The 12,888-nt window shown below is 40.8% G+C and overlaps 2 protein-coding genes across 2 annotated transcripts in view; both read left to right on the top strand.

The window, feature by feature from the left end:
- LOC311138955 (SWI/SNF-related matrix-associated actin-dependent regulator of chromatin subfamily D member 1-like) overlaps nucleotides 1–3,361 on the top strand; it is a 29,565-nt gene extending 26,204 nt beyond the window's left edge. Inside the window, exons 11-12 of the mRNA XM_084173772.1 lie at nucleotides 1,157–1,258; nucleotides 1,627–3,361. Coding sequence (XP_084029898.1) covers nucleotides 1,157–1,258; nucleotides 1,627–1,680 — 156 coding nt within the window. The 3' untranslated portion in view covers nucleotides 1,681–3,361. The remainder of the gene's footprint in view (nucleotides 1–1,156; nucleotides 1,259–1,626) is intronic.
- A 347-nt stretch (nucleotides 3,362–3,708) lies between these two features.
- Nucleotides 3,709–10,384, top strand: LOC311139047 (glycerol-3-phosphate dehydrogenase [NAD(+)], cytoplasmic-like). Its single transcript, XM_084173894.1, has 8 exons — nucleotides 3,709–3,993; nucleotides 5,390–5,567; nucleotides 5,835–5,975; nucleotides 6,475–6,613; nucleotides 6,795–6,907; nucleotides 7,185–7,421; nucleotides 7,607–7,713; nucleotides 9,678–10,384. Exons 1-8 carry the CDS (start codon nucleotides 3,953–3,955, stop codon nucleotides 9,772–9,774), a joined length of 1,053 nt encoding a protein of 350 aa, XP_084030020.1. The 5' UTR covers nucleotides 3,709–3,952; the 3' UTR covers nucleotides 9,775–10,384.
- Nucleotides 10,385–12,888: the final 2,504 nt, after the last annotated feature.

Genomic DNA, 12,888 nt, shown 5'->3' with positions numbered 1-12,888 from the left:
GTGCATGTTCATTAATTGTTTATGGTTCATTGAACAAGCATGGGGAAACAGTGTTTAAACTATTTTACAATGAAGATCTGTGAAGTTATTTGGATTTTTACGAATTATCTTTGAAAGACAGGGTCCTGAAAAGCGGACATTTCTTTTTTTGCTGAGTTTGTTATCCATTAGCACTATTTAGCTACCATGGATGTATGTTATCCATTAGCACTAGCTAGCTATTCCACGTGTAGTGTTTGTTCAGCTGATTCTTGGAGGAGGACCAAACACCACACTGACTGGACTGTCAATGACAACTAAACCAAGGGGTGAATCTAGCTGAATCCAGTCCAAAGTTCATGGCTGTTTCTTGCAGCCTTCCGCATGGTTGCCTGGCGCCCAGTAACCTTGGAGTTGTCCTTATGCAAGAACATGCCAGAGTGAATGAAGATGTGTTTTATGAAGCCTGTCGCATGCTTCCCAGTCAAAACAGTTTGGTCATATATTATGACGAAATTGTGATGTTTTTGTTTGTTTTGGTGTTCGGCTGTTTGTTTGTTTTGCGGCTGTTCCATCACACAAAGTTATTTCTTGAGGCAAGTCTAAGTTCGGTAGCTGAAATCTACGCCCATTCGTCTGTGATTGATCAACAGTAATACTCCTAGTAGGAGTGGGAACTATGGACGGGATTCTTCAATGAATTGTTTGTTGGCATTCAACGAGAGACAGATTTATCTTAGATTAATTAAGACTATTTTGCTACAGCGTCTCAAGAGGGACAAACCGTAATATTGGCTCTTAAATTTTTTTTTTTAAGCAAAGTTATTTTAAGGGAGTATGCGAGGCACAGACCTTCGCTTCACCTAGCAGAGTTTTTTGTTAGGAGCAAACCAAACCAAGTATGCTGACGCCTTTTAAACAGAGATGGTCCCAGAGCGGTCTCTTTGACCACAATATAGGGATAGGGTTGATAAGCCTGTTTTTTATGTTGCCTTCTTGCCACAGGTCCACCCTGGTAAAGAGATTTCTGATCTCAATGGAATTTTACTTGTATGGAAAAAAGATAAAATGCATGATGCTTATAACACGTAACAACAACAACATTAAAAGCCCACAGGTATAATGTGAAGTGTTTTTTTTAAAGTTTCTAATGTGTATGCATGATTATCTTTAACAGACTATGACCGATGTGGTTGCGAACCCAGAAGAGGAGAGGAGAGCAGAGTTCTATTTTCAACCCTGGGCCCAGGAGGCAGTGTGTCGCTACTTCTACTCCAAGGTAACGTCCTCGCCACCCACCATTCTGTGTGTATATTGCGTCATTATACTCCAAGGTAACCTCCTCCTCTCCTGCCATTCATTCCCCATGAAGGGTCATCGTTGCTGAGTCATACCACCAAGTGTTTTTCTGCCCTGCTAAAAAAAATACTTAGCATTTATGTGACGTGATTTTCAGTTATGCTTTATTTTACGGTGCTGTTCCCACTGGGTATTACCTGGTATTCCATTCACATATAACACGTGCTCTAATCTGTTCTAAAGTGCTCTATGAAATTGGATTACCATTTCTGAAATGAATATTGTTCTTTTACTGCATTTTAATCTTTAGTCTCTTCTTAATTTTGGTGTTTTTTAAATGTATTTCAGGTCCAACAGAGGCGACAGGAGCTGGAACAAGCCCTGGGAATCAGAAATACCTAGACAAGATTACGTCGAAGAAAAGCAGGCCAACAAAGGAAAAGAAGAAGTGGCTGTTCTGTCTGGGAGGAGGAAGAGAAGTGTGGGACATTCATATTTATAAATACGCCCCTGATTATTATAAATTTTTTTTTTTTTTTTGCGAAACGCTTAGATAAACATCTTAGAAATAGACTGCTTTACTGCTGATGGTAACTGTAGGATATATTTTTTTAACGTCAACTAGCAGCTGTTATGGTTATGTATCAATGTTTGATTGCTACTTCCTCTCTTTATATTTTCACTTATTTTCTTTAACTCAAAGCATTCCTTTTCTCTCTCACAAATCACAGATCTTTAATCTATATTCAGGCTTAAGTGAGGTTGAAATGACCCCCAACTAAGTATTGATGCCACTCCACAATAACTAATATTGGGTATTTTAAGCAGAGGGCTTCAATTAAAGTCGTAACATTTGGCCATGGTGAAAGAGCATTGGGTTCATTATAAATGCTTGGACTGTCTACCCCGAGTCCAAACTAACTCATAACTGATCAGGCGATAGCCTACACACACACACTACCATTCTGGCTTTGGTCTGGAATTGATATTCTGTGTTTTGTTTTGTTATTGATAGGGTCGTGTGAGTATTCAGTGGCCTCCTATTGCCCTGCTGGCTGTCCGTTTCATACCAAGATTATTTTAAATGGTTCTAGAATATTGTGTACCTCCCAAAATTCTACTTTAAGAATCTTGTGTGCTTCAAAATTATCCTCTGAACACTTCGAAGCATGGTGATGGCAGGCACGGCTGCACAATGTTGTGTAGGTTCAGTATATTGGTTTAGTTAATCATTTAAGTGGCCGTTTTAATTTGAAACTATTTTTGTGGAGCTTTTGTGTTTTTTGTATTAAAAAATGTTTTTCTCGAAAGTATGAATTTATATGAAGACTTGTTAGTTATAAGTAAAGAATATTAAGGAAGTAGTGTTAGTAGTAATTACCTCAAGTCTATCTAGTTTAGTAAATAATGAGCGGAACAATCTGATTGTGAAGGAAAAATGTCTCTGTTTAAATGGACATACCATCATTTTGACTCATTGTCTAATACTCCGTTTGCCCAAGACGTTCCCCTTCAAGTGAACACAATGGTTTAATCCAGAGCATTCTCTATCACCTAGCAGCAAGCTGCAGTTGCTTGTTGGTCCTGTGTGGAAGAGGGAGAACAATGTTCAGGGTTCTACTGTTAGGTTAAGATGAATTCCTCTGGGTTTTCCTCTTTTTATTTGTTAGTGTGCAGAAGCTATCAACACCTGAGGAAGAGAAGCGTAGAGCTGGGTTCACTTCTAGATGTGACATATTCCTGAATTTCACCTTTTTTTGCAAGTATGATAGAAAGCTTTACGCCTGTAGGTGTTGCTGTTTAGATATGACATGTAAAGGATGTAAGAAGTTTTATGGTTGGGCTCAATTCAGTATCAGTTCAGTAGTCAAGTGAATTGAAATAAAGTGGGGATTTTTTTCAATATTGAGTGTAATTTCAATCAATGTTCTGATTATCCTGAGTTGACCCCAAACCTGTAAAGGATGATACTGATTTAAATATTCAGACATTAATTGTATTTTTATTTCATTGGACCAAACCTATTTTTTTTCCCCTGTATGTTTTAACCCTATGCTATAATAAAGGACATCTTCAATGATAACTTTTCGGTTGTGAATGGATTATTTTAAAGTTTATAACCATTCGATGGCCAAACTGGCAGTCTTTCCGTGAAAGATGTTTACCTGCCTAGTGCTCACCTCAGCATCACAGTTTAATTCTGGGGTTCTTATAAGAAACACGCACACTTGTGTCATTGGTGTGAGAAGTGAGGTGATGCAGAAGAGGGTCTAGTTTTAACAACCAGGGGAACGATCTGGTCATTGACCTGAAGCTGAGCATATCGTGTTCATAGGGCCAGGAGTTTAGACATATCTATTGCTTCACTTAACCTTTGCTCTTGACATTATCCTAATCATACTAGGTCATAGCCTCACGTCTCCAAACGGCGAGGTCTGCTAAAGCATAAGATTTGAGACTCCTTCCTAATGCAAAATGTTGTTTGTAACGTGATTTAGAGAAGGGTCCTCTTCGAGCTGGTCTGACCCGGACTGCGCTAACCAATAACTACGAGGGGGCGAGACCGGGACTGCTAGCCCACGTGCCAGGTATAAATACGGTTTGTCTCGGTTCAGGCGCGTCTCGCACCAAGCACTTCAGGAGGAGCAGCAGACATCGTGTCGCACTGTACATCATGGCACCCAAGAAAGTATGCATCATTGGCTCTGGCAACTGGTAGGCACTTTTTTAAATGTTCATTTATTCTAAAGATATTTAGCTCTTTCTGAGCTGATGATGCAGAATGATCTTACTGTACTGTACACGAGAGGGCAGTTTTTGCATGTCAGTGGTTTTCAAATGCCTCGCTTAAGGGACTGTAATTTAAATCGGCAATAACACTATCTTTGAGTCGGTTGTGTGTCAGTTTGTAGGCTATAGAAGTGAAGCTGTGCGAATGTATTGAGTTTATTTAGCTCGATGTGAAAAAGATGACAGTTTGAAGATAGGCCTGCAGCAAACTGCTGTAGCGCTCTTTTACATTTTAGTCATTTAGCAGACGCTCTTACCCAGAGCGACTTACAGTTAGTGAGTGCATACATTATATTTTAATTTTTTCATACTGGCCCCCCGTGGGAAACTCTTCGTGTTGGATTTTCCCTGCTTTCCTTGTTTCCTTATCAGACTAATAATAATAAGACTTGTATTGTCTCAATTGGGCCTATGGTGATAATAATGCAACATAACTGGGGCAAATATCAGCATTTAATTTATGATCTCAATATAGTTTATTTCATCTAATAGAATTGCTGGATTATTGAAGTTTCAGCCACAGTGACTACACTGGATGTTTGGCTCATGTAGAATGCAGTTCTACTCCTTATAGTTTCACACACACACGTGCTGATATTAACCATATTATGTGAAAAATGTAAATGTAATGAAGTTGAAGCCTGGTGGTGGTATGTCCAGCAGCCATGCTGCAATGACAACAAACGCTTTGAACTGTTGCACGGCAGGGCCATGGATTGACTTCCTCGGGAATGCTCTTATGTTCTCTTGAGGTTGTGCTGTGTTGCATTGTGTTGTTATGTTGGCTACTAGTACAATGGGGGAAAGTTGCTGAATCAATATTGAGTTGTCTGATCTTTAAAATATCACTTTTGCCTCATTGACTGGTGTAAAATAATGTTTGATTAAGCACTACTGTGCCATTACACTCATTAGGTGTGATGTATATTCATTATAAACAGTGTATGTTAATTATTGACTCAATAATAATTTATGAGTCCACTTTTTAAAGTATGCATTATGGCATTCTTTTTTCTGATCTCTCTCCAGCATCTGTTACTTGATATTTGGTGCTAGAAAGCTTAACTGATTGGCAGCAGTGAGAGACAAGCTTCACTAAACCAAATACAATTGCAAGACATTCAACATTCTAACATCTCACTGCTAGCCTGTTTATCTCTCAGAGTGGGAATACCTCACTGGGTTTTGCACTCTGCTTTAATACTAGTGTGAAGTCTATCGTCCTCCTTCAATTTAAGTAATCTCCTAAGATCCTAAAATGTGGAGAACAGGAATGAAACAATAGGATTGTTTGAAAGTGACACACGTTTAACTTCTACAGGGGCTCTGCCATTGCCAAGATTGTGGGCGCCAACACAGGAAAGCTTGACGTGTTCGACACGACAGTGAACATGTGGGTGTTTGAGGAGACAGTGAATGGACGTAAACTCACAGAGATCATCAATACAGACCATGAGAACGTCAAGTACCTGCCCGGACACAAGCTGCCCCCCAACATCGTAAAACTCATTCATTTCAAGCGTTCAAAATGCTCTGAAGAAATTGTGTATTCATAATTTTAGAAGTAACCCAGAACCAAATCTCTTGTGCAGCTAACATTTTTTTTTTTTTTTTTTTTTTTACAGTTTGTCACGATAGAAATCACAACAATGCATGTATCACCTTTTCGGTTCAATAAAAAACGGATAGATTATTACCTGATTATTAACAACCTTTAGATTTAAGTCTGCCACACGTCATCCGATGAATCTGTCTTCCCCGTGTAGGTGGCTGTTCCAGAGGTGAAGGATGCTGTGAAGGGAGCAGACATCCTGATCTTCGTTATTCCACACCAGTTCATCAACAGAATCTGTGACACCATCAGAGAACACATCAAGAAGGATGCTGTGGGCATGTCTCTTATCAAGGTGAGTGGCTTTGCTTTCAGGGCCTGTTTGAATAATAAGGCCAGATGTTCAAATCACTACCTCAATAGAGCAGCAGCAGCAGCAAACTATTGACTTTTTGAAAGGGCAAACTTCTGATTGAATTTACAGCATCGAATACTGCTGCTTCTAATTGTTGCTTGTTGCTGTAGATAGGATGATGAGGCTGACCTACGTTCCAGGTGATCTGTTGTTGTAGGATGTTGATGAGGGAGATAATGTTAATAGATGTATTACATTTACATTTACATTTTAGTCATTTAGCAGATGCTCTTATCCGGAGCGACTTACAGGAGCAATTAGGGTTAAGTGCCTTGCTCAAGGGCACATCGACAGATTTTTCACCTAGTCGGCTCGGGGATTAGAACCAGCGACCTTTCGGTTACTGGCACAACGCTCTTAACCACTCAGCTACCTGCCGCCCAGGCGGGCGCGTTTCGCACCAAGCACCAAGATGTATCCGTGGGGATCTATGTTTCAGGGTGTGGATGAGGGTCCCGAGGGGTTGAAGCTGATCTCTGATGTCATCAGAGAGAAGCTGGGTATCACCATGACAGTGCTGATGGGAGCTAACATAGCCAACGAAGTCGCAGAGGAGAAATTCTGCGAAACAACAATCGGTATGGGGTGTTTTGTGTGTTTTGGTTGTTTTGGAAAATAGAACACAGTATATCTCGTCCATTAAAAATAGCTAATGTCAATGCTTTTGTGCTACATAAGTAAAGATCAATGCATTTCATGATATGGTATTGAAGATATTTCATGTGTAATAATTATCCATGTTTTGTATTCGTCACACAGGGTGCAAGAACAAGGAGTGGGGCCCCATCCTGAAACAACTGATGCAGACCATTAACTTCAGAGTTACTGTGGTGGAAGAGGCTGATGTGGTAGAGATCTGTGGCGCTCTCAAGGTGGGCCTTTAGTTACGCAGGAAGGAGAGGAAAAAGTACACAATGTTCTAACTAGGAATCATAAAAGTGAAGGAGGAAACATACACTGAGGATTTAAGGCAAAATGCTGCCGATCGTGTGTGTGTAATAATATGTTCTCAATGTAATATAACAGACGTGTTTTGGTCATGCGACCATCCATTAGTGTCAGAGAATCTTTCAAAGACAAAATGCTTTTAGATTGATATTTTCAGATGAGATCATATATGGTTTAACAGCTCTTCCTCTCCCTCCCCAGAACATAGTGGCGGTGGGAGCAGGGTTCTGTGACGGCCTGGGTTTCGGGGATAACACCAAGGCAGCGGTGATCAGACTGGGGCTGATGGAGATGATCGCCTTCGCCCGGATATTCTGCACCGCTGGACCCGTCTCCCCCGTCACATTCCTGGAGAGCTGCGGCGTCGCCGACCTCATCACAACTTGCTACGGGGGACGCAACCGCAAGATCGCAGAGGCCTTCGCCAAAACCGGAAAGGTGCGGTGAGGAGTGTGGGGAAAAGTGTGTCATACAAGGGTTATTGCTGTCGTTGATATTCTAAATGTCAAGATTTGTCTGTCTCTCTCTCTCACTTCGCTCTCATGTGTCCCCTCTCTATATATCTCTTTCTTTCTTATCTCTCTCTCTCACTCAATCTCTCTGTTTTGTGTCTCCCTGTGTAGACAATTGAGGAGTTGGAGAAGGAGATGTTGAATGGTCAGAAACTCCAGGGTCCAGCTACTGCAGCTGAAGTCAACCACATTCTGAAGAAGAAGGGCCTGGTGGACAAGTGAGTTACAGTTGATGAGTTTGACGTCAGAATCTTCTGAGAGCGAGTTATGTTCTTAATTGAACATCCGAATGACATGTATAAGCCACTCTTATGGCCTTTTCACACTACTGAGCCAAACTGAGCCGAACCAAGCCATTGTTGCTGGAACTGAGCCGGAATGGACAATGTGAAAAGAGTATATACAATACCAGTCAAAAGTTTGGACACACCTACTCATTCAAGGGTTTTTCTTTATTTTTTACTATTTTCTACATTGTAGAATAATAGTGAAGACATCATCAAAACGATGAAATAACACATATGGAATCATGTAGTAACCAAAAAAGTGTTAAACAAATCAAAATATATTTGAGATTTGAGATTCTTCAAAGTAGCCACCCTTTGCCTTGATGACAGCTTTACACACTCTTATCATTCTCTCAACCAGCTTCATAAGGTAGTCACCTGGAATGCATTTGAATTAACTGGTGTGCCTTGTTAAAAGTTAATTTGTGGATTTTTTTTCCTTCTTAACCTCTACTGGATGGGTGTCCCGAAATCGGGACAGTTGTTGCTCAATACGGATAATGTGACTACAATGACGTTTTAAACAAAAGCACATTTTCACGGACATATACATGTCTTATATGGGGAGAAAGCTTAAATTATTGTTAATCAAACTGCAGTGTCCAATTTACAGTAGGTATTACAGCGAAAAAATGCCATGCTATTGTTTGAAGAACAGCTCAAATAAGCAAAGAGAAATGACAGTCCATCAGTACTTTAAGACATGAAGGTCAGTCAATCCGGAGAATTTCAAGAATTTTGAAAGTTTCTTCAAGTGCAGTTGCAAAAACCATCAAGCGCTATGACGAAACTGGCTCTCATGAGGACCGCCATAGGAAAGGAAGACCCAGAGTTACCTCTGCTGCAGGGGATACGCTCATTAGAGTTAAATGCACCTCAGATTGCAGCCCAAATAAATGCTTCACAGAGATCAAGTAACAGACACATCTCAACATCAACTTTTCAGAGGAGACTGCGTGAATCAGGCATTCTTGGTCGAATTTCTGCAAAGAAACCACTACTAAAGGACACCAATAAGAAGAAGAGACTTGCTTGGGCAAGAAACACGAGCAATGGACATTAGACCAGTGGAAGTCTGTCCTTTGGTCTGATAAGTCCAAATTTGAGATTTTTGGTTCCAACCGCCATGTCTTTGTGAGACGCAGAGTAGGTGAATGGATGATCTCCACATGTGTGGTTCCCACCGTGAAGCATGGAGGAGGTGTGATGGTGTGGGGGTGCTTTGCTTGTGACACTGTCTGTGATTTATTTAGAATTCAAGGTACACTTAACCAGCATGGCTACCACAGCATTCTGCAGCAATACACCATCCCATCTGGTTTGCGCCAATTTGTTTTTCAACAGGACAATGACCCAAAACACACCTCCAGGCTGTGTAAGGGCTATTTGACCAAGGGGGGTGATGGAATGCTGCATCAGATGACCTGGCCTCCACAATCACCTGACCTCAACCCAATTGAGATGGTTTGGGATGATTTGGACCGCAGAGTGAAAGAAAAGCAGCCAACAGGTGCTCAGCATATGTGGGAACTCCTTCAAGACTGTTGGAAAAGCATTCCTCATGAAGCTGGTTGAGAGAATGCCACGAGTGTGCAAAGCTGTCATCAAGGCAAAGGGTAGCTACTTTGAAGAATCGAAAATATATTTTGATTTGTTTAACACTTTTTTGGTTACTACATGATTCCGTATGTGTTATTTCATCATTTTGATGATGTCTTCACTATTATTCTACAATGTAGAAAATATTTAAAATAAAGACAAACCCTTGAATGAGTAGGTGTGTCCAAACGTTTGACTGGTAGTGTATACTGTAAGCCAGCACAGTGCCCTTTGGTGTGATTCAGGCATTTTTGTTTTAACACTTAAAACTGTTATCTCCTCTTTCCTCCCTCCAGGTTCCCCTTATTCAATGCTGTCAACCAGATCTGTTTCCACGGACACCCCGTCAAAGAGTTCATCAGTTGTTTGCAGAACCACCCTGAACACATGTAACTGACTGAGGGATGCTCGGATGCTTTTAAATGTTGGAACCAGCCGAAGGAAGCAAGGCTGACGAGGAGCAGGTTGGACGATGATACCACCTCATCTAGGTGTCTAAATACTAAGAAACGGAGCGAACAACAAAACACCTCAGAAAGAAAACATCTCAGTCAAACCTACCTCTGGTCCTGGGCTACTGTAATATGCCCACTACAATATCATCAAAATACCTCCTGTTCCAACTGATTATTAAGTTATTATTGATGATGTTGCCCACTAGGTAATGTTTCAGTAAAGTTCTGTGTTGAAATGTTCCTGAAATACATTTTGTTTAGAGGAATGTCCCTCGGCCTTAAACAGTTGAATTGTCTTCTGGGAGGGGAAGGGTATGTCTTTAGTTGTCTTAAAAATCTCCCTTTTTCCACATGAGAATGGCAGCAGATATTTTGTGTAAGTTGCTTTTTTCATAGTCGGCAATCCCACACAAAAAGACGTGAAAGAAGTGCCTTAACATGCCTTTTGACCCAGTCACTGGTAAATAGTTGTCTTGCAAACAGATTTTGTTACCTTGTTATGTTGAATAAAAAAAAAACTTGATTAAACAACCATTATTCACCGCTTATCCCTGGTTAAAGCCTTATGTCCTCTTCTCTGAAGTAGCCAATTGCTTATATGAATGGATGACATTCATTTAGGAATCAATTGTTCAAATAATTCACCCTTAATGTCGGCTGAATATACAGCACAGTACTACAGTTTTTGAAATTGGCCGTGCTAGGCCTACAGTCAGTAGTTTGCAGATGACCTTTCCACAAATGCATGCTGTGCTCTCAACACCCCTCAATGAAACCTGACCTGAATCTGACTAGCCTGCTAGCCTGCTACCCTAAACTCTTCACCTTTACCATTTTACCATTGCTCTTCACCTTTACCATTGCAACCTTTCTCTCTGCTGAGAAGTGGATCTCACATGGTGCTCTGAATTGATGGGAGAGAAGACTTGGGCCTGTGCAATATTCCAATAGATTAAATTATGATAATATCTTGTTTTGGAGCATCGGAATCAGTACACACATGATTTGAAACTTACCAGAAATTACTTCAATATTTGATGAAGCAGTTTACTCAGGAAAACCTCCGGGACATTATATAAATCCTAGTGTATTCCGATTTTAATGTATTCAGAATAGTCTGTTATGGTTAGAAATTAAACTATGCGAAGATGCTACAGTGGGGAAAGAAAGTATTTAGTCAGCCACCAATTGTGCAAGTTCTCCCACTTAAAAAGATGAGAGGCCTGTAATTTTCATCATAGGTACACGTCAACTATGACAGACAAATTGAGAAAAAAAAAATCCAGAAAATCACATTATAGGATTTTTAATGAATTTATTTGCAAATTATGGTGGAAAATAAGTATTTGGTCACCTACAAACAAGCAAGATTTCTGGCTCTCACAGACCTGTAACTTCTTCTTTAAGAGGCTCTTCTGTCCTCCACTCGTTACCTGTATTAATGGCACCTGTTTGAACTTGTTATCAGTATAAAAGACACCTGTCCACAACCTCAAACAGTCACACTCCAAACTCCACTATGGCCAAGACCAAAGAGCTGTCAAAGGACACCAGAAACAAAATTGTAGACCTGCACCAGGCTGGGAAGACTGAATCTGCAATAGGTAAGCAGCTTGGTTTGAAGAAATCAACTGTGGGAGCAATTATTAGGAAATGGAAGACATACAAGACCACTGATAATCTCCCTCGATCTGGGGCTCCACGCAAGATCTCACCCCGTGGGGTCAAAATGATCACAAGAACGGTGAGCAAAAATCCCAGAACCACACAGGGGGACCTAGTGAATGACCTGCAGAGAGCTGAGACCAAAGTAACAAAGCCTACCATCAGTAACACACTACGCCGCCAGGGACTCAAATCCTGCAGTGCCAGACGTGTCCCCCTGCTTAAGCCAGTACATGTCCAGGCCCTTCTGAAGTTTACTAGAGTGCATTTGGATGATCCAGAAGAGGATTGGGAGAATGTCATATGGTCAGATGAAACCAAAATATAACTTTTTGGTAAAAACTCAACTCGTCGTGTTTGGAGGACAAAGAATGCTGAGTTGCATCCAAAGAACACCATACCTACTGTGAAGCATGGGGGTGGAAACATCATGCTTTGGGGCTGTTTTTCTGCAAAGGGACCAGGACGACTGATCCGTGTAAAGGAAAGAATGAATGGGGCCATGTATCGTGAGATTTTGAGTGAAAACCTCCTTCCTTCAGCAAGGGCATTGAAGATGAAACGTGGCTGGGTCTTTCAGCATGACAATGATCCCAAACACACCGCCCGGGCAACGAAGGAGTGGCTTCGTAAGAAGCATTTCAAGGTCCTGGAGTGGCCTAGCCAGTCTCCAGATCTCAACCCCATAGAAAATCTTTGGAGGGAGTTGAAAGTCCGTGTTGCCCAGCGACAGCCCCAAAACATCACTGCTCTAGAGGAGATCTGCATGGAGGAATGGGCCAAAATAACAGCAACAGTGTGTGAAAACCTTGTGAAGACTTACAGAAAACGTTTGACCTGTGTCATTGCCAACAAAGGGTATATAACAAAGTATTGAGAAACTTTTGTTATTGACCAAATACTTATTTTCCACCATAATTTGCAAATAAATTCATTAAAAATCCTACAATGTGATTTTCTGGATTTTTTTTCTTCTCATATTGTCTGTCATAGTTGACGTGTACCTAAGATGAAAATGACAGGCCTCTCTCATCTTTTTAAGTGGGAGAACTTGCACAATTGGTGGCTGACTAAATACTTTTTTTCCCCACTGTATATATTCTCAAATTTGTGAAGATGCCATTATGCCAAAATCCTGATGTGAATTTGAAAGTAGGACATGCGAGGACAAGGACAAGGTTTGTGAGCAAATGACTAGCTTGTTTAGTAGTATAATAGATAGACTAACAGAAGTAGCTTTTTTCTGACAACAGTTAGAAAACAGTTCAACAACAGTTGAAAACAACAGTTCAGCAGTTGCCCAGTTCAGAAGGGTTAAGAGGTAAGATATCAATTTGCCAATGTTACGTAGTAAGTAGGCTATCATTTGATTCCCTAGTTGACATGG

This window comes from Coregonus lavaretus, assembly GCF_964263955.1.
Source record: "Coregonus lavaretus genome assembly, chromosome: 12".
Taxonomy (NCBI): domain Eukaryota; kingdom Metazoa; phylum Chordata; class Actinopteri; order Salmoniformes; family Salmonidae; genus Coregonus; species Coregonus lavaretus.
This window is presented reverse-complemented; position numbering and strand designations above follow the sequence as displayed.